Source organism: Gymnodraco acuticeps, unplaced genomic scaffold, assembly GCF_902827175.1.
Source record: "Gymnodraco acuticeps unplaced genomic scaffold, fGymAcu1.1, whole genome shotgun sequence".
NCBI lineage: Eukaryota > Metazoa > Chordata > Actinopteri > Perciformes > Bathydraconidae > Gymnodraco > Gymnodraco acuticeps.
This window is the reverse complement of record NW_022989799.1, coordinates 4,183,663-4,208,180: the sequence shown is the minus strand read 5'-3', so window position 1 is coordinate 4,208,180 and position 24,518 is coordinate 4,183,663. Positions and strand designations below refer to the sequence as shown.

General features: G+C 40.8%; 1 protein-coding gene across 1 annotated transcript in view; it reads left to right on the top strand.

The window, feature by feature from the left end:
- Window positions 1-24,323, top strand: part of dntt (deoxynucleotidyltransferase, terminal) — a 195,937-nt gene extending 171,614 nt beyond the window's left edge. Inside the window, exon 11 of the mRNA XM_034223875.1 lies at window positions 24,106-24,323. Coding sequence (XP_034079766.1) covers window positions 24,106-24,192 — 87 coding nt within the window. The 3' untranslated portion in view covers window positions 24,193-24,323. The remainder of the gene's footprint in view (window positions 1-24,105) is intronic.
- Window positions 24,324-24,518: the final 195 nt, after the last annotated feature.

Sequence of the window (24,518 nt, the reverse complement as noted above, 5' to 3'; positions counted from 1 at the left end):
AACTGCCTGTCTTAATCCTTGTCCTTTGCCTCTAACTGGAGACGTGCGAGACGGACCTCTCGATCACTGCCTTCCTCAGAGTCCGAACTGCCAGGTGACGGTGGATTGCAGCGAGGCGGCGTGTACGGTACTTTAAACTGCCCACCGCCCTCACTGTCACCACCCTCTCCTTTAGCAAACGAAAACTCTGCCTCATGTCTCTGACTTAACATCTCTTCAGATAGGACATTGGACACCGGGAGCTCAGCTGGTGCAGCCAGTACAAGTACCTCCTTTCTCACCATCTCATCCACTACCAAGGCTTTCAACTCTTTTTTTAACACTTGCCTACTCACCACAAGACTGAAGTGCCGCTCTATCTCCTTCAAAGCGTCCTTACGACACCGATCCAGCTGCTCATAGGACGGCCAAAAAAGACTCTAAATCAAACACAAACCTTACCAAATTACTTCCAGCTATATAACAAAACCACCTATAACCCCAGGAATTATGTTAAATATCCCGGACGAGCCCCTATGTATTACGTTCCCTACTGGGCTAGGGGAACCAAAGGGAAGCAACACAAACCAGAATGGAATTTGGTAAAAAGTTATAAGTGGTTTTATTATAAATATAAAGGTGGACCAAAATAATAAGGCATACAGCCTGGCACAAACAAAGGGCAAAACCCGGTGGACAACAACCAAAAGAAAGAGACTCCAAAAGGGAGTTTGACAGAGTATACACAGTAAATAATTAGTACAAAAAGAGTAACAAAAACCTCACTGAATGTGGTACGTGTAACTGAAAATGCTGTAGAAAACACAGCTGCTACTAATTGGCAGGCGCTAACCGCTACACTACTCTGAATCCTATTTACACAATTACACGGCAATATCTAACTAAACACAGAAGATCTAAGTTAACACGCGGTTACACAATATATCTTTCACACAGAAGTCACTAAACCATCACAAGAATATCAAGAAGCTAGAGGCGTCTGTCCCACATCACAGAGCCTCCCGAATGATCTCCGTCCCCGGCCTTTGTACTCCTCCCCAGCAGGTGTGCGCCGGTTGTGCGCTGTGATTGGAGTGCGTCGGGCCCGGCGTGCTCCAATCACAATCTTCGGGAGCGGACCAGAGGATGGGCAGCCAATGACGTCAGGGCTACTGCGCAGCTCATTTACATAGAACACACACACAGCTGAAAACACTCAGACGACCAGGAAGGCAGCAGCCGTAACTTATATATAATTAATAAAACAAATACATTTAACTATAACAAATTAATTAAAATCACACACAACCAAAACAATCAATTAAATAGACTCAGGCTGGAAAACAGAGCTCTCTCTCTTGTAACCTCCTTAAAACAACAGTCAAGTGTACAGTCCACTGTCCATACAAAGACCCAGATGTCTCAACAGGCCATATCCAAATCTGTATTTCAAAGTTTTCGAGCAAGGAACACCAACATGTTTGCATTGTCGGGCAAATGCATCTTTGATTGTAAACTGTCGGGAAGGTTGGGGCTCTCCAGCGGCCGTGTTTGCTCCCAGCTGGGGAAACGGAATGGGTAGGTTGTGTTTCAGGTGCAGTTTAAGGGTGCATTCATACCTAACAGTCCGTTTTCTGGTGTGCACCAGACGACAGTTTGTTACATTGTTTCATTTTTCAGAAGGTTCGGTTTGCGTTCTCACGGGCAAAACTCAAACGGACTATAAACTTTAGGGTGCGTTCACACCTGCTTTGTATAGTCCGGTTGAATCGAACCCTGGTGCGTTTAGCCGCTTGGTGCGGTTCATTCGGGTCAGTGTGAACACAATCCGAGACCTCTTAAGTGAACTAAACAACCCGACTCTGGTCCGCTAAAATAGGTGGTCTCGGAGCGCTTGCTTGCGAACTCTAGAGCGGTTCATTGCTGGTGTGAACGCAGTCCGCACCAAAACATAGGAAGCGTAGTATTTACGTGTCACAAGAACACTGATATCTTCAAAATCTTTAGCGAAAGAGTCTTTCAAGACATCCGCGGTTGTTTAGTTAAAGATTGAAGCAGAATGATGTGTTGAACAGTGTCGTGTAAAGTAAAAATTCTCCAGAGTTCGCAAGCAAGCGCTCCGAGACCACCTATTTTAGCGGACCAGAGTCGGGTTGTTTAGTTCACTTAAGAGGTCTCGGACTGTGTTCACACCGATCCAAATGAACCGCACCAAATGGCTAAACGCACCAGGGTTCGATTCAACCGGACTATACAAGGCAGATGTGAACGCACCCTGGTTGGTCGTATTGCTAGCTTTTGTTGCTACCTTTTTAAAACAAATGCGACACAACGCCCGGCTCATTCAAGTCCGTAGGTTCGCCTCGTTTATTTGGCTTGAATCCAAAATATTCCCACACCGGAGATGTGGTATTAGGTTTTGCAACTACTTCCATTTAACTTCAAATTCCCCTCGAGTAAGTCAAATCAAATCAAATCAAATCAAATCAAGTTTTATTTATATAGCACATTTCTAAACGATTTTTGGTCGAGCCAAAGTGCTATACATAAAATAAAAATAGCCTACAGTAGAGACACTTTACAGCAAATACAACAGCACAGATTGTTCAGAATATCAGTATGAGAAAAACGACACCCTCTATCCTTAGACCCTCACATCGTACAAGGAAAAACTTCCAGAGAAAACCCACAGTTTAAGGGGAAAAAATGGGAGAAACCTCAGGGAGAGCAACAGAGGAGGGATCCCTCTCCCAAGACGGACAGACGTGCAATAGATGCCGTGTGTAAATCGAAGAGATAATACATTTTACAGCATATAGACCGAATGTTAGGAAATGCATGTGTCTGTAATAAGAAGATGAATCCACGAGGATGTCAGCTACAATCCTGTGGAAGCCATCAGGGAAGCAGCATGACGAGACCCAAGGCAGGACCGCAGAGACAGGTTCAGCCACGACCCGAAGTCCACGACTTAATCCAGAACTCAGGATAGAGGATCCAAGACACAGGACTACATCAAGAGGATCAGCCTGGACTCCGGTTCCCGGCGTAGATATAGATACAAAACAAGAAAAAAGATTTGGCTGGGTTAATCGGAACAAGAGAATACACAGACACAGACGGAAAAGGTAATTGGATAAAAGTTATTCTTGATAACCCTCTAAAAAGATCTCATGAACTTCCCCACTCAATCTATCAAGACCCGAGCAGTTCTATTAGATATAGGATAAGAAACAGAGATAGGGAGCACAACAACCTATCTCTTCGTCAGATGCACTCCCCCGCTTATCTAAGCGACTCTGTACCCCGTTACCCTCTACAAGGCCATAGACCAGCAGAGGGAAAATGGGGGGTGTGTAAGGGTAAGGATTTTTTAGAATAAACCGCAAGGGTCTAAAGGGAAAAAAGATGAAATATAAGGTACTATATTTTAAGTAATCCTATCTACTATTCCTATATTTGAATAATGTATAAACTATTTTAAAAATACTTTATGAAATCCTATGTTATGTTATAAATATTAAAATAAATAACTAAATAAATAGATAATTAAACAAAAGCCAAAGAGAAAAAGTGAGTTTTAAGTGTTGATTTAAAAACCCCCAGGGTCTGGGCCGACCTCACATGCAGGGGCAAAGTATTCCAGAGCCTAGGGCCAGCCGCTGCGAAAGCTCGATACCCTCGGGTTTTAAGCCTGGTCTTAGGCACTATCAACAACAGCTGATCAGCCGACCTTAACGGCCGGTCCACACTACAGCTTCAAAAAAAGCTTGGAGCTGAGCGTGTCTGAAGCTCGACCAACAACCAATCACATGAATCTCCCGCCCCTGACACACAAGCAGCGGTTTGATTGGCTAGAGCTTGTACTGGCATATGATTTGATTGGCTGACGCTTCCACCGAAAGCTTCAGAAGCTTCAAAAGTTTAACATTGCTCAACTTTTGCAGCCTGTAACACCAGGAAAGCTCCGCTCTGCTTCCCACAATGCAGTTCGGCGAAAAGTGACGTCACCCCATTCAAAGTGAATGGGAAGACGCGTTGGAAACCGTTTTTGAAGCTGTCGAAGCTGTAGTGTGGACGGGCCGTAAGGCTCTGTCTGGGGTGTAGCGATGGAGGAGTTCGGCTATATAGGCAGGAGCCAGCCCATTTAGGGCTTTAAAAACAAATAAAAGGAGTTTAAAATCTATTCTGAACCGAACTGGAAGCCAGTGCAATGAAGCCAGAATTGGGGTGATATGGTCGCGCTTTTTATGGCCAGTGAGAAGACGTGCAGCTGCATTCTCATAAGTCATACGTTGTCTCCTGCTTGTCTCTATATTATTCATTTGGCTGCTACACTGCTGCACACGGAGTGTCCTGACCTGGCTGTGTATGAGCCCCGCCCCTCACAGCGCGCCCTGCCGGTGTCAGTACCATATCTGCACGGCCTACCAGATCCAATATGGTCTAGCTGCGGCCGCGGCAAGTACACGACACTGCACGACACGCCCCCTACACGACACGCCCACCTGACACGACACTACGTGGCTGAGAGACCGTACATGGCAGATTAAAAACGAATTGCAAATGTTATTGTAGCATTTTAAGCAACTATTAGGCAAATTAATTAATAACCTAGTCTATCCGTTTGAGACACAACAGTATACATTTCAACCCAAATCATTTTGTCAACAAAACGGTGGTTTAGTAAACTTTTTAAAAAATAAAAAAAAAATGTATTTAATGAGATCATCTATTAATTATGTTTGTCTAACTGCTACACATGTATTTATACATACATGTAGATATTTGTGAACATCTAAATATAGTTGTTAAAGGTTTTAAGATATACATAATCACATCATGGGGTCATTAAGGACCAAATTAGGAGGGCCAGTCAGGCCACTAATGAGCTCAATCATTCACATGTATTATTATTACTTTATAAATAAAGAGTACTAGGGGTCTATTACAAATATTAAAATAAATGTATGGCAAGTATGATCAAATTAACATAATGTCAAGATATAGCCAATAGACAATCAACATGCTTGAATATAAAGGAAGAAGAACAATAAACAGATGAACATTTAGGTTTTATGTGTAAATTGTGAACAAACCACCTTAATGCATCTAGCAGTCTAAGCTTCTTTAACTGCTGCTAGAACACAGTTTTACCATGGGGTATTTCTAACAAGACCAAAAAGATATACAAGGCTTCCAAAACAGAAGAAACCAACTCAATATTTTAATTTCCTTCAAAACGACAAAAGTACTAATAAAAACCAAATAACATAAAGGAAAAGTACTTGAAGTGGTTGCCTGTTGTAAATACCTTGGTATCTGGCTTGATGATTGTCTCTCTTTTAAACCTCAGGTCAATAATCTGCTTAGAAAGCTGAGGGTTAGGCTAGGTTTCTTTTTCAGAAACAAGTCCTGTTTCTCACTTGAGGCCAGGAAAAGGCTCTGTGACCTTTTAACCTGTGCTCGACTATGGTGATCTGGTCTATATGAATGCACCTGCCCATTACCTGAACAAGTTTGATGCCGCCTATCACAGTGCGCTGAGATTTGTTACTAACTGTAAAGCACTTACTCATCACTGTACCCTGTATGCCAGGGCAGGTTTGCCTTCTCTAACTGTACGGAGGCTCAGTCACTGGTACATGTTTATCTATAAAGCCATGTTGGGTAAACTCCCATCTTATATCTGCTCTCTGATCATACGGAGAGTTGCAAGTAGCTATTGCCTGAGATCTCATGATGTGTTTTTGTTACATGTGCCAGGTGCAAGGACTTGAAACTGAGCAATTTGGTTCCACTGCATGATTTTAAAGCTCGGATAGATGCTATGCAATTTGATACTGTTGGTACCTGTCATTGTCGATAGGTATGTAAATGTAGCCCTGTAAATACACTGAACAAAAAATATATATCAAGATGCTGATTAGACAGCATGATTATTGCACAGGTGTGCCTTAGGCTGGCCACAATAAAAGGCCACTCTGAAACGTGCAGTTTTATCACACGGCACAATGCCACAGATGTCGCAAGTTTTGAGGGAGCGTGCAATTGGCATGCTGACAGCAGGAATGTCCACCAGAGCTGTTGCCCGTACACACGTTCAGAGAATGAACGTGTGTACTGTCTGTGGGAGTTTACGCTGTTGACAGGAAGTTGTTGTTGCTATGGAAACACAAGATAACATTTCGGAGGGATATGATACAAATTAACTTTCAATTTTATGCATTTCAGTTCTTCAATAACATTACTTAATTAACACTTCACTTTCCTGACACAGTTCCACTAACATACATTCACTGTCGATTGTTATTTTTTTATATTCTTTGTGGAATTTGGCCGTGTAAAATGTCCTCTTTGCCGTACAGCCAATGCGTGACGTCATTAGTAAGCGTAACGGACCCCGTGCTAATCTGGTAGGCCGTGCAGATATGGTACCTACACCGGCAGCCATAGCGCACCTGGCTAAAATGCTGGTCACATCCTTATGTAAACACGCATGTAAACGGCAATTTACCGAGCGCAGAAAACGTATCGAGTCCATTTTTATTTGTCGTACGATAAGTCAATGTATTGATTATCGCGACAGGCCTACATACATGTATTATCACAGAAGAATAAATATAAATACAGTATATTTCTTGATTGGCTTGTCATTTTGACCATTAGCTGGTGTTCCACTCCACTGGTCTCTTTGTTAATTCCTTTCTGGGAACACATGGCTGATATATTGGGCCTGACAGGGGTTTTCAAGTTTAGCAGAGGCAAGTTATTGGCTGGAAGTTGGAAGGAATTCCTCCCTTTTGGGGTTCTTCATGATCACGACTGTTCGGCTTTAAGTCAACTACCCTGGGTGGGCACCATCTCTTTGGAATTGTCCTATTGGATTTTGTTGTATTGCAATTAAAAAGGCAAACACATTTATGACACTTACACGTTTTAATCAACACCACTTTGTGATTTTCGAAGTATAAATGGAATTGCCAGAAGTACAAGGCTAATGTTGGGCCAGAAACGAACTACATCAGGGTCACATAACTGCGCATCACCACCGCTAAGCTAATGGCGGACTTGTGAGGTAATGATGACGTTTAGTAGTTTATTTAGTAATTTGAATGGGTATTTACTGATGTATTTTCTGTCTTAAAACAACACTTGAAAATGTCTTAGGCGTGTTTTAACCACATACCTTATTTCACGCTTCTAAACACAAACACGTTTAAAAAGAGGTTGACTTCAAGACAAGGGAACTGGAAGCGATAAAATGCTAAGTAATCTTTTTTTTTTTGGACACATTCCTGCTCCACTCCATTTGTGTTATGCGTTGCCTCCTTTCTTGTTCCTCCAGTATTGCTCGGTCTCTGTATTGCTCTTCTTTTTTCTTGCTGTTGCCATGCCACTGAGAGTATATTTTAGAGTGTTTGGTGGGGAACATCCTGTTTATTCTCCTGGCTTCTACTTTTGTAGTATACCTCTTCAGTCGGGTAGCCAGAGCAGGAGTCTTTGTTTGGCAGGCTCCAGTGCCTCTGCTATGGTCAGTTTGGTGTTATTCATGGTCTTCTTTATTCATCACACCTTTGTGTAGTTCTAGTAGCTGTCTGACTTTCCTCCGTTCTGCCTTGATCTAGCTTCCATCCTCCTTCTATATGGAGGGTACTGCTCCTTTATACCCTATGAAAAGAAAGTAAAAATGTTATTTTTCCCTTTCTAATATATATTTCATATTGACACAAGAACCTCTCTGCAAACATATGTGTATTAAGTATTCAAGTGTCTAGCAAAATAACTTATTTAAAATATTAGATTTAAATAAATCATGGTAACCCTATAATTTCAGTCAATTTCAACCAATTTTTATTTTAATGAATAGAGCTAGAAGGCATCATAATGTATCTCAGTTGTTCAGCTAAGCATGGCTGTGCTGCTGGCTGCTGACAGATAACGCTAACTACAGTAGCTAACTTAATTTGAATGGTTAAACCCTCATCTGACTGAACCTACAACCAAAGTGAAGAATCCTTAGGGTGTTTTGCTCTGAGAAAGGGCACTACACTCAGTGACTGCAAATACTTGTATTTCCACCTGTAGTAGTTTCACACAGTGGAAGATGTGTCAATAAGATACATCCTGCACTTGGGCGGCTTTGTCTCAGAGGTAGAGTGGTCGTCTACCAATCAGAAGGTCAGTAGTTTGATTCCCAGCACCCACTGTCACCTCTCAATGTATCAAGATACTTTACCCTAAATTGCTCCGTATGGTGTGTGAGTGTTAAGGTCCTTACACACCGAGCCGATTTTCGGCGTCGATAGATGTCGGGCCGTCGATGAGCGTCGTGTCGCCCTACTAAGATTGGTGTGTACTGCACCGTCGTGTCTTATCGGCCGTGCCAACACCTTCCGCTGCCGATTCGACATGTTGAATCGGTAGGCCAAAGAAATCACTCTGATTGGCTGTTCAGCTAGCGAATCAGTGCATGAGAAGCGAAACGGAAGTGAGGGACCCAAACAAACTATTAAGAAGGCAAATCTGAGATTTCATTTAACTCCAGCTCTCGACACAGGTTCGGGAAAGCCCCATGAGCTTCTCGCTGTAGAGTGAAAATGGAAAGCACGCTATTTGTTGTTTGTTTATATCACGCAGTCTGTTCTTCTTCTCTCGGTTATCACGCAGTCTGTCTTCCGGTTGTTGCCTCTTTTGAATGACAAATACAGACTACCGCCGCCTGCTGGTAAGGAGAGTTATTGCCACTCACGCATGCGCAGTTCGTACGTGCAACTTGGCCGTCGGCTAAGTCTTTGCGGTGTGTTCCAGTGCGACACATGGCCAAAACGCAGGAGATGTGAGCTGACATTCCGTCGGGACGTGTTCTTTGGTGTCAGTTTGGTCTGTAAGGAGCTTTAGTCCCCCCTGAGCAGGTGACACCTTATATCACTGGGAAAGCACTATATAATATAAATTAATATATATACATTTAAATGTGTCTTATAAGGCTGTGTAGCAATCTTGTTGTCAGTTGATGTCATACATTGATGATCCTGTTGTACCCACGTCATGAAAGGTTGCACAAAGCCATTCTGAACACAGTTTGATCCTCATAACACCCCTGCAGAGGCTATGCATTTTCTGTATGCAAAAAATAACAACTGCGTTTTTTTTGGGGACGGAATATGAAAGGGCAAAGCCAAAATATGAATCTGCAGTTCATCCAGGGCTCTATTTTTGTAATGGCATAGGCACACAGGATGGGGCAAGTCATTTTTAAGTCACCTCGTGGCCCCGTTGACACCGTGTTGGAACCAGGGTGCGATTAGGAGGAATACATTAATCAGTTGTGTAGGCCCTGACATGAGTCCTTTCTTTCCTTTTCAAAGCAGTCGGCTGTGAGCAGGGCCGTCCCTCCCTACAAGCCAATCATGCAGACTGCGTGGGGCCTCACCTTGCGGAGGGGGCCTCATCTTGCGGAGGGGGCCTCATCTTGCGGAGGGGGCCTTAACTGATGCGAACCTATGCGCTTATGCGGCGCAATTAGTGTGGCGCGGCACGGTTTCGCCGCTGCGAGGCTCTACTAGCAACACCCCCCCATCGACGCTCGCAAAACAGAGGGCCTCATCATATAACTTTGCGTGGGGCCTCAAGTTGGCCAGGGACGGCCCTGCCTCAGAGCGACTGCACCCTGACAATTTAGTGAGGGAAAGAGCAGTTCAGAGCAAAAATATACCAAACAAATATTCTCTTCTACAAAAGTCTCTCCCAACGGGACTCTGAAGTAAATACATGGTACCTAAAATTAAACTGGTGTAGGAGGAGATAGCACATTTGGCATCATAGGAGAACCATTTTCCAATGTAGGATAATAGAGAAGTATGGCGCTTGCCAGCTTTTTAAATTATGACGCATATTGGCAGGTCTGTATTACTGTAGATGGCAATAATTAGTAGCACAGCATGGAAGCCGATACAAGCATGTCAAATGAAAATGGAGTTTAAGTTTCAGGACTTTTGATATGTGCACTGAAAATAAAACAGAAAAGGAAACTGGAAATTACATGATCATTACAGACACACACTACATGGCACCTTTGGATCCCCATCACAGTGAAATACCAAAAACACAAAATGAGTGCCATCAAGAAAATCATGCTATGATGGTGACTGAAAGGCTGATATTGAACCCATCAATGGGACAAAAATAGAACCCAGAGTGTCCATATGGATGCAGCTGATTCATGTGTTCTCCCCACTGCCATCCTTTATCTGCATAATCTGCATTCACTGACACTGGGACCTGTCAGTTATAGATATAACTCTCCTATGTAAAGAAATGCAGCCTTAACTACTAAATGACATGCTTACACAAGATAGATTCATTCCTGTCTTTCATGGACATTAATTGGACATAGGTCTTTGTTGGATTCAAACATTTTTGTATCTCATAAACCCGATCGCTTAACAATCTTTAGTGTAGTCCAATGCAGATAACACAACAATTACAGTGAACTAAAATAAATATGAGAAAAACTAAAATATAGATAAAGCGGTGCAACTAGAGTTCTAGTGTACCCCGTATTAATGGTGACCATCTTTCATCCTGAAAACTATTATCATTGTATTGCTATTAATAGCAAAATTCTTACCAAGAAAATTAAATCACTGAGCAGAATTACCAAAGCTTTTCAGTCATAAAACAAAAGTTTTAATAGAAAAGAAACATTAAGGTTTTTGCCTAATTTAAAGTTCCTGGTTGTGAATGTTCTGTGTAGCAGGTATTAATTGCTAGTTTGCTATTTTTAAATCAATACATTTGTAATACATGTAATCCATAATAAAAATAAATATTTTCAAATCTTAAACATATGGAAAAAAGAGCAAATACTGGCAAGGTAATTAATGTACTATGTGTGTACTCCACCAAGCTGGCAACATTTTTTTTTTATAAATGTAATTTAAGGTTATTTCATCATTAGCCCTATCTTAAAGAACTTTCATATTTAAAGGCACATACTGTTAAAAGGTATTATCCTCTCAAATTGTCTCGGCATTGTAGTACAAGATTGGCACCCAAAGTATGCAAAATAAAAAATAAATAAATTACAGCTTATTTTTTCATGAAATACATGTATTTTTTTTTAATCATTTATTTTCTGATAGATTATCAAACAGGTATAGCATATTCCTGCCCAATCCCATGATTTACTGCTTCTCCAGTGGTGTGAACTGTCATATAACTCAGAAGATCACAGCTCATATCCAAACCTACTTCCCAAACAAAGCTCCTATTTTGCCAATGTGCCATTTTAATTGAGGTGAAGTGCTGAGGCAGCAGAATCCGATCACTCTGTCTGCAGCAGGAAGCAAATTGGTCATGCAAAACCAGCCGCTCTTCAACAAACCAATTTATTATTTATGGGCTTCAGTGGAGCAGAGAAAGTTAATTTATTGTTATCATTAGAAGAGTGTTGTGTTTGGGTCCATACGAGGAAGAGTCAGGCTACAATTACAGACGGCTCAGATTAGAGAACATCATGTGACTCTCCTCGCACCTCCCAGGTGTGAGGAAGGTCAATGAGGAACTTCAGGAAGAATATGCTGTAATATAAACAATACAATAATCCTTTTGTTGTTTATTTACACCAAAGTACCAGAATCAGAAGCTAGTTTATTGCCAGGACCTTTTGGTCCTGGCAATAAACTAGCTTCTGATTCTGGTACTAGTCAATCCATCAAGTTGATTGTCTTTTGACTAGAAATCTCTTTGCAAGGCAGAATGAACACACTTTCCTATTGAATCAAGTTCAAAGAATCGAGTATTCAACTAAGCCTTGAAACAAAAGTTGTTAGTAGCCTTAAGGGCCTACGCAGTTGCTGCACTAAACTACATTTGAGCATTTAACATACCTAGCCATTCTTTTGCGGTTATCTTCGTGAAAGTAACTCAAAAGTAATATAAAAGTAGTGTAACTCATTATATTTCAGAGACAGTAATATTGTAATGTAACTTATTACTTTAAAAGGACAGTAATAAGTAATATGTACTGTATTACATTTTGGAAGTAACTTGCCCAACACTGCTTACCGCCGAGGATACGTGGCCCATGAAAACAAACACACCCATAGAAATGATGATAGAAAGCCATTTGCTTAACTTCAAGTGCTATGAAGTGCAACAATAACATCTCCAAAAACAAAACTCTTACCACACAGGCAAGAGTACATGCTTGTGTCCACTCCTAAGTGTTGGAAGCATTATAATATCGAACCAATCAATCAATAGCCACCACAGGTATAAATCCTCACAACCCAACCCAGAGCAGGAAGCAGTTTCGTCACGTCTTAAAGAAATATGCCATAAACTCATAAAGTCCAATTCCTTAATTCAATGGCAATGATATACAGATGTTATTATAAATTCAGAAGTTCTACTTTGGTAACGTCACAAGGACACTTGAAAAACACAGAACTTTTATTACACGTCTCTCTGAGTCTTTGCTGTCTTACCTTTGGGCAGCCTAATCAACTAAATAACTTTGATTTGCAAATATTTACCTCCACGGGAGCAGAGAGCCATAACACCCGGGGCGTGGAGCGAGGCTTCCATTGTTTCTGATTAGGAATTCATTATTTATCTACCTGTCTGCCTTTGTGCCCATTGCAGGGGCTGATTAGCAAGCCGGGGACGGATAGGTAATGACGATAACACTAAACCCAATAGCTGTTTTATAGGCGGCGGTGCTTTATGATGCTTGCACTAATTGCCGGTGTGATTAGTGAGGTGTCTGTGAACTCTCCGGGTGCTCCTGCTGTCCTGTGAACTGAGAGGAGTGAACTGGAGTGTGGGTGTGAGGCGGATCGTTGCAGGAGGAACACACAGGGGCATAATCCACTCCCACTTTTTCTGCCCCTGTCAGCCCTTTCCTGTGTGCTGCAATAAAGACAAATTAACTTAAAAGCAATCAAAAGATTTTTCTTGTTGATCTCCTGGCGATAAAGTAAACTGTTTCTAACTGTCGGTGAGAAGAAGAAATAAAGAAAGGAGACACATTAGCTGATATGATAGGGTTAGGAGAAAAAAGAGATTGTATTCCTTTCTGGCTCCTGTGTGTGTGTGCTTTGGACTCTTTATATAAAGGTCAATGTTTCAAACGTGAAACGCTTTACTCTGAATATCTTCCTCTTACTTTTAGCCCTTTCAAATATGACAAGTAGAATCTGATTTGAAAGTTGTTTGTGCGTCTCCCACTCAATCTGAGGATAAATACATTTATACACACTATAAAGCCAATAGAATGGATTCAGATTTATTTTTTTGGATAGTTAATCAGATTTTTGGGGAAATTCATATTCATGAAAAAGAGATGTGCTGACTCCAAACCCAATTTTTAACAATTTGACCTAGAATTAAAACAATATAGCACTCGTAAATACCTTAAAAATAAGAATATATTCAAAACTAATTGTCTATTTAACAAATATTTCATCTGATAAATGAATCTGTTTTTATTGACGTGGTTGACGTGGCTTTGTGACGTGCAACAACATTAACCTTTCTGTTGGTCGCTTGTTAGCAGACCCTTCACGCGATGGAGTGAACAGGTACAGGCAGGGCCGGACCGAGACAATAAGTCAGGCCGGGAACATAATGGACATGGGTTACTATTTAAACATTTTTTAAAATGTATTTAGGAACCTATCCATGTGAACCAACAAGTCCTCCAACTCATACGACCAAATAGGTAGATTGTTCAAGCCCTTATTATGACCAAATAGGTAGATTGTTCAAGCCCTTATTATGACCAAATATTACGACCTATAATCACGTTTTAAAGTTTTCGAACCTCTAGTGCTCCCGTTGAATGCAAACAATCCGGAGGGTCGTTTATTCACAAATAACCCTCTCTGGAAAATCCTAAATTGTAGGATAGATTGGCCATTAAAATGCTTTTTGATTAGATTTCTAGCGAGAAGTGTATATTATACTTTCAGAATCCACATCCAATGGACGTGTAGTATAGGTTGATAGATATTACGAAGATGATTTGAGGTCTCGCCAGGAGAACTGTATATGCGGCAGCGTCCATGTAAAGTTAGCGTCAACACGTCAACATTCACAGGGTGAAAACAGTATTTCCGGTTTCGAAGTTTTCATAATAAAACCGTATTCCCCCCACTATCAAATTATTTCAAAGCTATATCTTCAGTACTCATCCACTAAAAACATCAGTTTATCCTTGTTAATTACACAACATTAATTGGTTTAAATTGTGTACAAGGCTTTTGTGTTTTTCCCATATATTTTTCTTTTTCAATTCTGAGTGACACATTTCTTTTTTCAGAGGTTTTGATAGGCTAAAACATCTACCTATCCGTAATCCTCAGCTACCGTTCAAGCTTGGTGATAGGATGTTTTAGCCGCAATGCATGTTGGGATATGGTGTTTATGCGATATGAAATCCGAAAACATAAAAAAAATAATAATAATACTTTATTCCGAGTGTGCTTGCTTTTCTCTTTGGAAGTCATCACATAACGGCATTGGACCCGTCCAAGTCCAGTTTTGGATAGTCTGCCGTGGTTTCATTCATTCCATTTCAAAGAGCTGTTGACGCTCGGCGTAACCTTGTCGCACTGCCACTCCAACATCCAATCCCAGAGCTTAAGGACTAATCACGGGGTTTGTAAAGCAAAGCAGATGTTGTAGTCCCAAACGATAGCTGAGGATTCTGGGTAGTGTAGTGTCTTCGGAAACTCTGTAGTGTCTAAACTCTGAAAAAACTATTTGTTTCTCCGAATCGAAGGTTAAAAACACAAAAGCATTGTACACAATTTAAACCAATCAATATTGTGTAATTAACAAGGATAAACTAATGTTTTTTAGTGGACGAGTAATGCAGACAGGGGTGCCGTAAGGGGGTGAAAAGTTAGGACGATTCTAAGGGCCCGTGACTGATAGGGGCCCCAAAAAATGTAGAACATTAAGAAAAAATGTTTAAGTAACCTTTCATCAATCATCAATAATTAACATTAATATAACATTATATTGATAATGTACTCACTAAACTTATGATTCATTTAACTTATTTTTGTTTGAAAAGTTCATTATCCAAAGCCTCTCTACACCCCCTTCTATTTACATGTAATGGTTTGGTCCTGTCTCCAAACGCTGTGCGGCACCGCATTTTCTAGCAGTAAGAGCATGTGAGCAGGGATGCGAGTACTTACGTGTGTACGATGTCTTAACGACTAACAAAGTCAGGCTTTCAAAAAAGAAAAGAAAGGAGAGAAAGACAAGAGAGAGGGACTAAAGGGCGACAGTATGTCACCCAGTTTTGCTCTGATTTAGCACCACCATCAGGCCTTTTCACATCCATTTCGTTGTCCATTTACACTTTAATACCCGCTTATTTTGTAGTTGGTATGTATATTTAATTAAAAAATCTTCTGCTTATGTTATTTTTTTTATAGCATTTTATATATGATAATATTGGTGTTAATGTTCACTTTATTTTAATTTAAGTGGTCATGTATATTTAAGTTATATTTATTTTTGATTTATGAATGTTCCATTCAAAAATGTTATTAAAAAGGCATGTACACCATAAAGATGACTATTGAGGTCTATTGTCAGGAATGTTAGTGTTATATCTAGGGCCGGGACTCGATTAAAAAAATTAATCTAATTAATTAGAGGCTTTGTAATTAATTAATCGAAATTAATCGCATTTTTAATCACATATAAATATTTGACCTGAGAACAGTGAGAAGCAATTTTTTTCGCATGGATTTTAGTATACCATTAGGCGCATTCACACCGCAGTACTTTTCCCACAAAGGTTCATGAGAATTTAGTTCATGAGAACTCTTTGAACCTGGGGGAGGATTAGGCAAATGAAGCCGCTGACGTCACTTCTTCTTCTTCTGCTTCAGTAGAAGCTGCTGGGAGTCCCAGCAGCCTTCCGAGTAAATCGCCAGAACGCCGACACCTCCTCATCTCCACCGCTCCCATGTTTTATTTTGTGTTGCCATAAATTAGTCTCTCTGCGTTTCTGCCCTGGGCTAATGCTAATAATGCTAATGCGAGGATAATAAAATTCACAAAACTTTTTGGGAGTTTTACGGGGCGTGGTTTGCAATCCGCCCAGCCAATCAGAAATATAGCTCTTTTCTCACAAGAGAGCCGTACGAAAGTCCCTGCTCTCTAGCAGCTCTCTGCTCTCTAGCAGGGACTTTCGTGGGGGTAAAAAGGTTCTCATGAACTAATTTTAGTACCGGCTCTTTTTGGTGTGAACGCGATAAAAGAGGCTAACGTCCACGCTAGCTTCCACGCTAGCTGCTATATGTTTTGCATTGAGGTGATACTTGAGGCTTGATGTGCTGCGGTGATATGCGAATTCCTTTTTGCATAATTTGCACACAACCGTGCTCTTATCGACGCTTCCATCCGTCCGTTTTTTAAAACAACATTTCCCACTGTTGTTCACTGTGGTTTGTTGTTGTCTGAAGTCATGAACGTTAGTTGGTGCTCCAGTATAATCGGTACGCCTGAAACTCATCCAGTGAGAAACGTTCCGCGGTGCAAAAATAAGTGCGATTAAAATGCGTTAATTTTTTTAACGCGTTAATTTTTGTGTAATTAATTAATCTTAATTAACGCGTTAAAGTCCCGGCCCTAGTTATATCAAATAGTGAATTCTACTGCAGCAGAATGTTGCATGTCTACACAGTGTTATATGTTCACCACTCAGTGTCAGTAAATATTGTGCAGTTAGTATTGGACTACAAGATAGATGCAAGCCTGTACAGGTAGAGTTATTTAAAGCATAAATGAGTCGGTTGGGTTCTGGAGGTGTGGTTACAGCATTGTGCTTGGTTGGCGTGGCCTGTGAGTGTGCCTGGTGGTGGGGCCCAATGTGATATATTTTCATGGGGCCCAAAATCCCTGGCGGCCCCCCTGAATGCAGATATCACTGTGTAATCATTTGACAGTGAGGGGAATACTTCCGGTTTTATTATGAAAACTTCGAGACCGGAAATACTGTTTTCACCCCGTGAGGGTTGACGACAACTTTACATGGAAGCTGCGTAAAGACGTACACGTTCCCCTGGCTAGACCTCAAATCATCTTTGTAATATCTATCAAACTATAGATCCTACACATCCACTGGACGTAGATTCTAAAAGTACAATATACACTTCTCGCTAGAAATCCAATCAAAAAGCATTTTAATGGCCAAACTATTCCACAATTTAGGATTTTCCAGAGAGGGTTATTTGTGAATAAACGTCCCTCCAGAGCGTTTGCAATCAACGGGAGCATGTTGTTTCTTACACGACCACTAGAGGTGCTACACTTGAAAACGTGACTATGGGTCGTAATAAGCTGCTGAACAATCTACCTATTTGGTCGTTTTTTTTTAGGAGGACAGGCTGTGCGAAATATACTTGGGCGGCTGTTAATATACGGGCGGCACGCCCAAGTAAAGTCTATGTGTGGGAAACCCTGAAAGCCTTTAGTTTAGCAGTTGTGACATGAAGAAATGTGCCTGTGATGTATAGTTTGTCTGGCATCTGCATTTAAGCTTCAAATTCTGAAAGTGGTGTTAATGTGGAGATTATTGCAATACTTCTCTCTAAGCAACCAGTGTGATGCCAACTTCTGCGTTGCGCTACCTAAACCCTTTACCCAGGCTTCTAACGTTAACATATTAGCAAACAGTTGATTTTGTTGCCACCCAGCCGATACTGAGCAACATTAGCATTCATTTAGAGGCGTGTTTCTCTGCATTAATCCTCCCCTTTTTCCACCATCTCTTGACCTGAGCTAGTAGTTACTAATAAAGGCTTTTAGTTGTTTGATGCTGTCAAACAAGCCATGTGCTCATGAATGTCTGATTATTTACACTGGTTAGCTTGCTGTTATCGTATTGTACTCTTCACGCTACTTTCTACATTGGTGCAGTTTCTCTCAAAAATAAGCCCTATGCCCTTTGTGCAGCTGTTGTTTTAGATTAAATGGAAGCTAAACATGAATCTGTGTTGTCTCACAGCGAGGCAAAGGTTAGGTGTTGTTGTGATGTCTCTGAGGTCAAAGAGGAGTTTCGGGTGTTTTCCGTATGTTCTTGTGGTGGAGGAGGAATGAAAGTCTGAAGTTTGTAGCTAATTTTAGTATACAATTTGTAATCTGGCATACCTCAGTCAAATGCAGTGGCGAACCGTGTCTATCACAACTGGACCTTCTGTAGACACACACAAAGCCGTATTAATGTTTAGAAGTGCTGACAATCGGATAAGGTGGTAAAAAGTCAAAAATATAACTTGTGTTCAAATCAAGAGCAAATGCTTCAAAAGTTTCGATGGTCATCTAAGGGCTGTTACTTGGTTGGCTGGTTTACATACACAAGTCAACTATAACTGACAACATGACCTTAAGTAAGACAACCTTCTATGCATTGCTTCATCACGTTGAGAATATTACATTGCATTGCTACTCAAAGGACATGGTTGGTACCGCCCACTCTAAGGTCTAATGCTTTATTGCTTTCATTACTCAATGCATTAGATAACTTTGTTAATCAATGTAAATATATCAATGTTGACTATTCCTTTTGATTTTATTATCTCACTTGCATGACTTATGTTTAAGGGTTACTGAATTATGTAAACTACGAATGTTGTGTTTGCTTATTTGGATAAAAAAGAGGCTGGGCATGGTTGTGGCATCATGACACATAAATAGACGACAAAGACCTATAAAGTCAGCTTGGGGTGTTAAGGAAGATAGATGGGTCAAACAAACACTGGACTTTTACAAACTAGAATACTTTCCGGAGCCGCTTTACAGTACGTATTGAATATGTTCGAACATCCGTGTGAGACCAAAACACAATCTGAAGTTATGCACCTTTTATTTTAAATCCAACCATATTTTCCTTAACCTAACCAAGTGTTCTGTTTGAATTCCAAACGTTGTTTACTCCCTCACTCCAACAGCAGGGGAGTGTTATAGTTTGACACGTAGAGCTACCCAGTGTTAGGAAGTGGCGCCAAGGGGTCCTGACCAAACATCCGTGTGTAACGAGTTGGGAATGAGGACGGGTTGGTCTATCAAATGCTTGCTGGCAGGATAACGTTGAGCAGCGATCCAGATTTCTCTCTCTTTGTCTCTTTGCCTCCCTGGCTCTGTTTGATGTGTGAGTGGAGTGGGGCCGGCGCCGGGCAGGCAGCCATGTCCATCAGGCAGTGGACCGGGTGGCAGAGCCAGGATGACAGGCAGCAGAGAAGGGGCAGATGTTTTGCAGGAATTGATATGTGTTCACGTCCACAAGGGATGTCATTATGCGGCGGACAGAGAAACATGTAGCTGATTAGCGGCTTATTAAGTCAAGGAGACTGGCTCGGCTTCCATTCTGGCTTGTGGTGCTGATGGCTTGCCAGTAACTGAGAACCTGAGTGTCACAGACAGATAACCTCTCCTTCTAATTAACCGCAGCTCTGCTCTTTAACTCTGAGCTTTGTTTGATACACCAAAAATACAGTTCCAGACAGAATACGGGGAATTGTTTACCGTATTATGATGTTTTCATAAACTGCCATTTCGATTTATAATGACCAAATCCTTAATGTAGCCTGTACATAATGTTCAGCAAGAGTGCCTTCACTTCGTAACAAAGGCTAATAATAATGCAAGTTGCACACTTTCATTTGTTTGAATACTGTGTGTACCTTGGCTTGAAGCAAGGTTTATTTTAAGTTGCACTTCATTTATTTTATTCGGTGTGTACCTTAGTTTGAAGGTCAATCATAAAATAAATCTTTATATGTGCTTTCTGCAGAGAAGGGGGGATTTGTTTACATTTACAAACAGTGTCCAAGTCATGCGCTAACTAAAGTTTGTACAATAATAATTTCATGCATTCTGATTCCTTCATCACTCATGAGGACTGACCAAGTGTTTTTCTGTGGGTCCAATAAGTATAAATGTGTGAATATTTCTAATCATGGAAAAATAAATAGATACCATGATATAACGTTAAACCAATATCATTTGAAAAAATACAGTGATATACTGCTTTTGTCATACCGCCCAGCCCTAATTTCAAGTATAGTTTCCCTGCATACACTGAAAAAATGTAAACGTTGACTTTAATTAAATGTATTACGTCAAGACATTTCATGTAACTGTGTTAGGTTAGTTGAAAGCAAATATATTAAGGTTGAACCTAATATATATTTTTTAAACTTAATATTACTTTCAACTAACCAAATACAGTTACGTGAAATCTGTTGACATAATACATTTAATTAAAGTCAAAGTTTCACTTTTTTCAGAGTATATCTAAAGGGAAGAGGTACATGATGCTTGTGGATTCTTCTCTCAGAGCCCACGCTGTGTTGTGCTAAGTAAATAAAGCAGCCTCCCCCTCAGGGCTTGTGAGGATTGTAGGAATTGAGGAAAGTGGACAGAGGGAGGGCTTTATCCCCTCATCCAGGACAATGGCTAAATTAGTAATGTTGAGAATCTCATCTGTGCCTTGTGTTTTCTCCTTTAGTTGGATCTCCTGAGTTTCCTCTTTTCTGTTACTGAACAATAAGCCCTTACTACAAATCACATCAGCCTTGTCCAGCAGTCTCCCTTATTTCCTGTTCTCTTTCATTCCTCCAGCCTCCGCATGCCTCCACTTTATATCACCTGTATGTTTTAGTACAGTAGAGCAGTGCTTCTCAAACTTTTTTCAGTAGTGTACCCCTTTGAAACATTTTCTCAGCCAAGTACCCCCTGACCGACCCCGAACATTTTTGATCGAAAAAGCCTATATAAATAATTCCAATATAGTGATGTTCCCTCAGTGTGTGATTTAACTCCTTCGTGCATGCATTACAACAAACTAAGGATATTTTCATCTTCATGCATGACAAAAAACAACATAACACTTTTATAAAACAGATTTTTCCAAGGAGTTTGTCAATTTAAGTAATGTGTTTAACAAACCAATGAACAAAATGATATATTGTGAAAAACTATAAAATACAATACACACATTTGACATGTTTATATGAGGACCCCCTTGGTGGTTCTAGGAATATTTTATATACAATTGTGTTTTATATTTAACTTATTGTACTAAGATAATTTTTTTATCATGCATGGTATTTTTTTAATTAACCTTTTTTTTGTTGAAATCTCACGTACCCCCTGCAGTACCCCAACGTACCCCCAGGGGTCCGCGTACCCCCATTTGAGAATCACTGCAGTAGAGCATCATAAATTGCAGCGATCTGTTTCTGCATTTGGTGTTTTTTGTGTGCACTGAGAGCAATAAATGGGTTCAAGGTTATGAGCACAATAAAAATACAGGCAGTGCTGGCCCCCATAATGGGCCTCGGGATGCTTTAACTCAAATATAATACTGTTTCACACACCATACAATATAATTTTTTTTGGGAAAGAGCGATAATATTTCTCTGGACTCCACTGATTAAATGTTTTGTGTGCAGAAGAATATAAGAGCTTGGAAACCGAACAAAGCTTCACAGATCTTCAGAAGTGGACTTTAAGAGATATGATGGGTTATTTAAACCGGGCTCTTATTTCAAACATCCCGAGGGTGGCTCAGAGAAGTTAACTCTCCTACCAAAGTACAGAATCCAGGTTTACTGTTTACATGACATAAACAAATACTAATGGAGAAGCTGACGCAGTTGCTTAATTTAATTTAAATTAAAAAAGACCAACAGGAACTTAAAGCAACTAATACAGCAAGACTTTTCAGTCAGCAGATTTCCTAAAATGTAAAAAGAAACGGAGCAAATAAATACTATATATTCTACAAGATATCAGAAATCATTTTTCCTAACACAGCACTGTTCCAGGACATGTACAGTACCACTCACACGAGTAGCTTAGCAAGAAATAGAGTGATAATTGAATTAGATCTTCTAAATCTGCACTGTGCTAAACAGTGTTTTAACCCCCAGCCCGTGAGTCAAAATGTCGAATGTGTCCATGGGCAAGAAACTTAAGCCTAAATTGCTTCGTTGGAATGTGGTCTTTGGGATTGAAACCTATGTTTGTCACTTTGGATAAGGGAAGAAGGAATAAACTTCAGAAAAGAAAAAATATTGCACTTTAGCTATCACAAAGCCAAACCAGTCTGAAAGCATTCTACACTGCAAGGTTGTGAGGTTGTGTGTGCGCATTAGCTTAGCTTCCCCCGTGCGGCGCCATCTTGGGGATAACATGGTCTGACAGTGTTTGTAGCATTATGATTCTCTAGTTTAAATGCATTTTTGTGACCTGCAATGAATGGCAGAAGGGTAATAGTCGAAATTACAGTTTCAAGGGATATTTAATACAGGTTTGTTCAGTATGTAAATGGCCTGCAAAGGCTCAAATCCAAATGTTTACACACACTCCCCCCCTCCATTGGTCTCCTTTGTTTACTTCTGTAACGTAGTGACATCACTATGTAACACTCACACTTCTATTGGCTAAGGGGCTGGACATCCCTAAGCGGTTGACCAATCACAGCAGAGCCAGCCAGCTAACCAATCAGAGCAGACTGGGCTCTGGTTTCAGACAGAGGGTGAAAAGAGGTGCTGCAGCACAGGCAGTATGAGGACACTAAAGAGCTTTTTGAGCATTAAAGAATGGAGACATGTCCCAGGAGAGACACTACATACTGATATGAACCAGGATCATTTAAAACACTCATATGAATGCTACTTAAGTGCTACTGCATTGGCCAAGTACAGAAGAAATCATCTTTTTTTTTTATTAGCCAAGAATCTCTGGTACAAGGTTGACTTCTCACCCTACCGTATGCACACTTTTCTCCCATGGGTTATTTTTAAGGGACTCACTTTCCCTTTTACCTCCAAACAAGGTGATCCGTGATATGAACAGAGCTGTAGCGTGCACCCTAACCCCCCCCCCACTGCACCGCTTACCTGTCGTTTGCATTTGAAAGAACAAGCCAGTATTTTGGGAGACGTGCCTTGTAGCGCTCTCCTCTCTCCTGGCTGCAGACGAGTTACTCTCAGTTATCTCTGCCTTCAGCTGGCAGTGGAAGCAGACATGCTCTTGGTTTTTCTGCCATCTCTTCGCAAGGTGTCAGGTCCAGTTTAGCACTTGAAGGCAGGATGTGTCAGAATCACAGCCCTCTCTCTCTCCGGGCTGTCTTGCACTCAAGGTGAGTCAGGCCTCGTCACTGCTCCTTTAGAAACATAACCCATCACATGGTGTTGGTAGACGGCCAGTAGTTAATAGCCCTGTCGCGATTCGTCAGGGAAAATACTCATCTACTGAAGAGCGCAATCACTTAGAGCAAGGTTAGAGTGTTTATGGGTTCGAAGGGAGTTGGGCGGTCAAATGTAAATCTGCACGGTCACAGCATGTTTGCACTAACTGGGTGAATAAAATCCTACATGTATACTTCAAGCTTGCAGCGTGGATAGAACAGGCACAGAGATGGCTGAGTGTACAAGACATGAACATTTTCAGGAATAATGAATCTTGAAATTGAGAATGTGTGAGCTAGAATACAGATATGCTTAGACAACCGTGACTAACATGTACCTTGACCTTTTTACCTGACTATATGTGCATTTAGTTTATGATTAACTGGTTGATATATATTTGGAAAATATGATATAGTTTATTGTTTGTCGATAATGGTAATATCTGTTATTACTTAATTTATATTCTTATTTTGTATTATTGTATGATATTTCAACACTGTGTTGTGTTGTAGTATTGCTGTTGTCTTGTTTGTTACGGGGGAAATGGAGGGGTTGGAAAATGAACAACATGCATACCCCTGTGTTTTGCTTTTGGCACTCTATTTATTTCAAAGTTGCTATTTTGTTGAAGAAAATGATGTTATAAATAAATAAAGGAACTGAGAATGTGTGGATTTGCACCAATCACTTGGAGCAAGGTTAGAGTGTGTATGGGTTTGAAGGGAGTTGGAAGGGATTGGGCGGTCACTGCATGATTACACAAACTGGGTTAATCAAATCCTACGTTTATACTGCCAGCTTGCAGCGTAGACTTGATTGAGAATTTGTGGATTGGCGTTGGTGTCACCGAGACACATTCCTGCACTGACCTTATGTTTGTTTGTCCTATCTCTAGAAAGAGTTCCTGGCAGCTTCGACTGAAAAGGACATCTTTGCCCATCTGGGTCTGGAGTACATGGAGCCCTGGCAGAGGAACGCGTAGGCCTGCTCTTCCCTGGCTGGATCACACCCTCTGCGTACATCACTGTTTGTCCCATCTGCTTCCCGCTCTGCCGTGATTCACTTTCAAAATGCTTTTGATTTCCATACAGTTTTGTTCTGTTATTGTGTATGCTGGTGTATGATTCATAATTCTGCATATTGTCTGTTAGCGAGTAAACACTCTACCATTCATGGCGTGCCTGTCTCTAAGTGTTGTAATCACAGGCAGGACACAAAGACAAATCAGTCGGAGTATAAATCGCCCGGGGTGCTTACGAGGTGCAGGTGGGAGGAAAGAAACAGACGAGAGAGAGAGAGAGAGAGAGA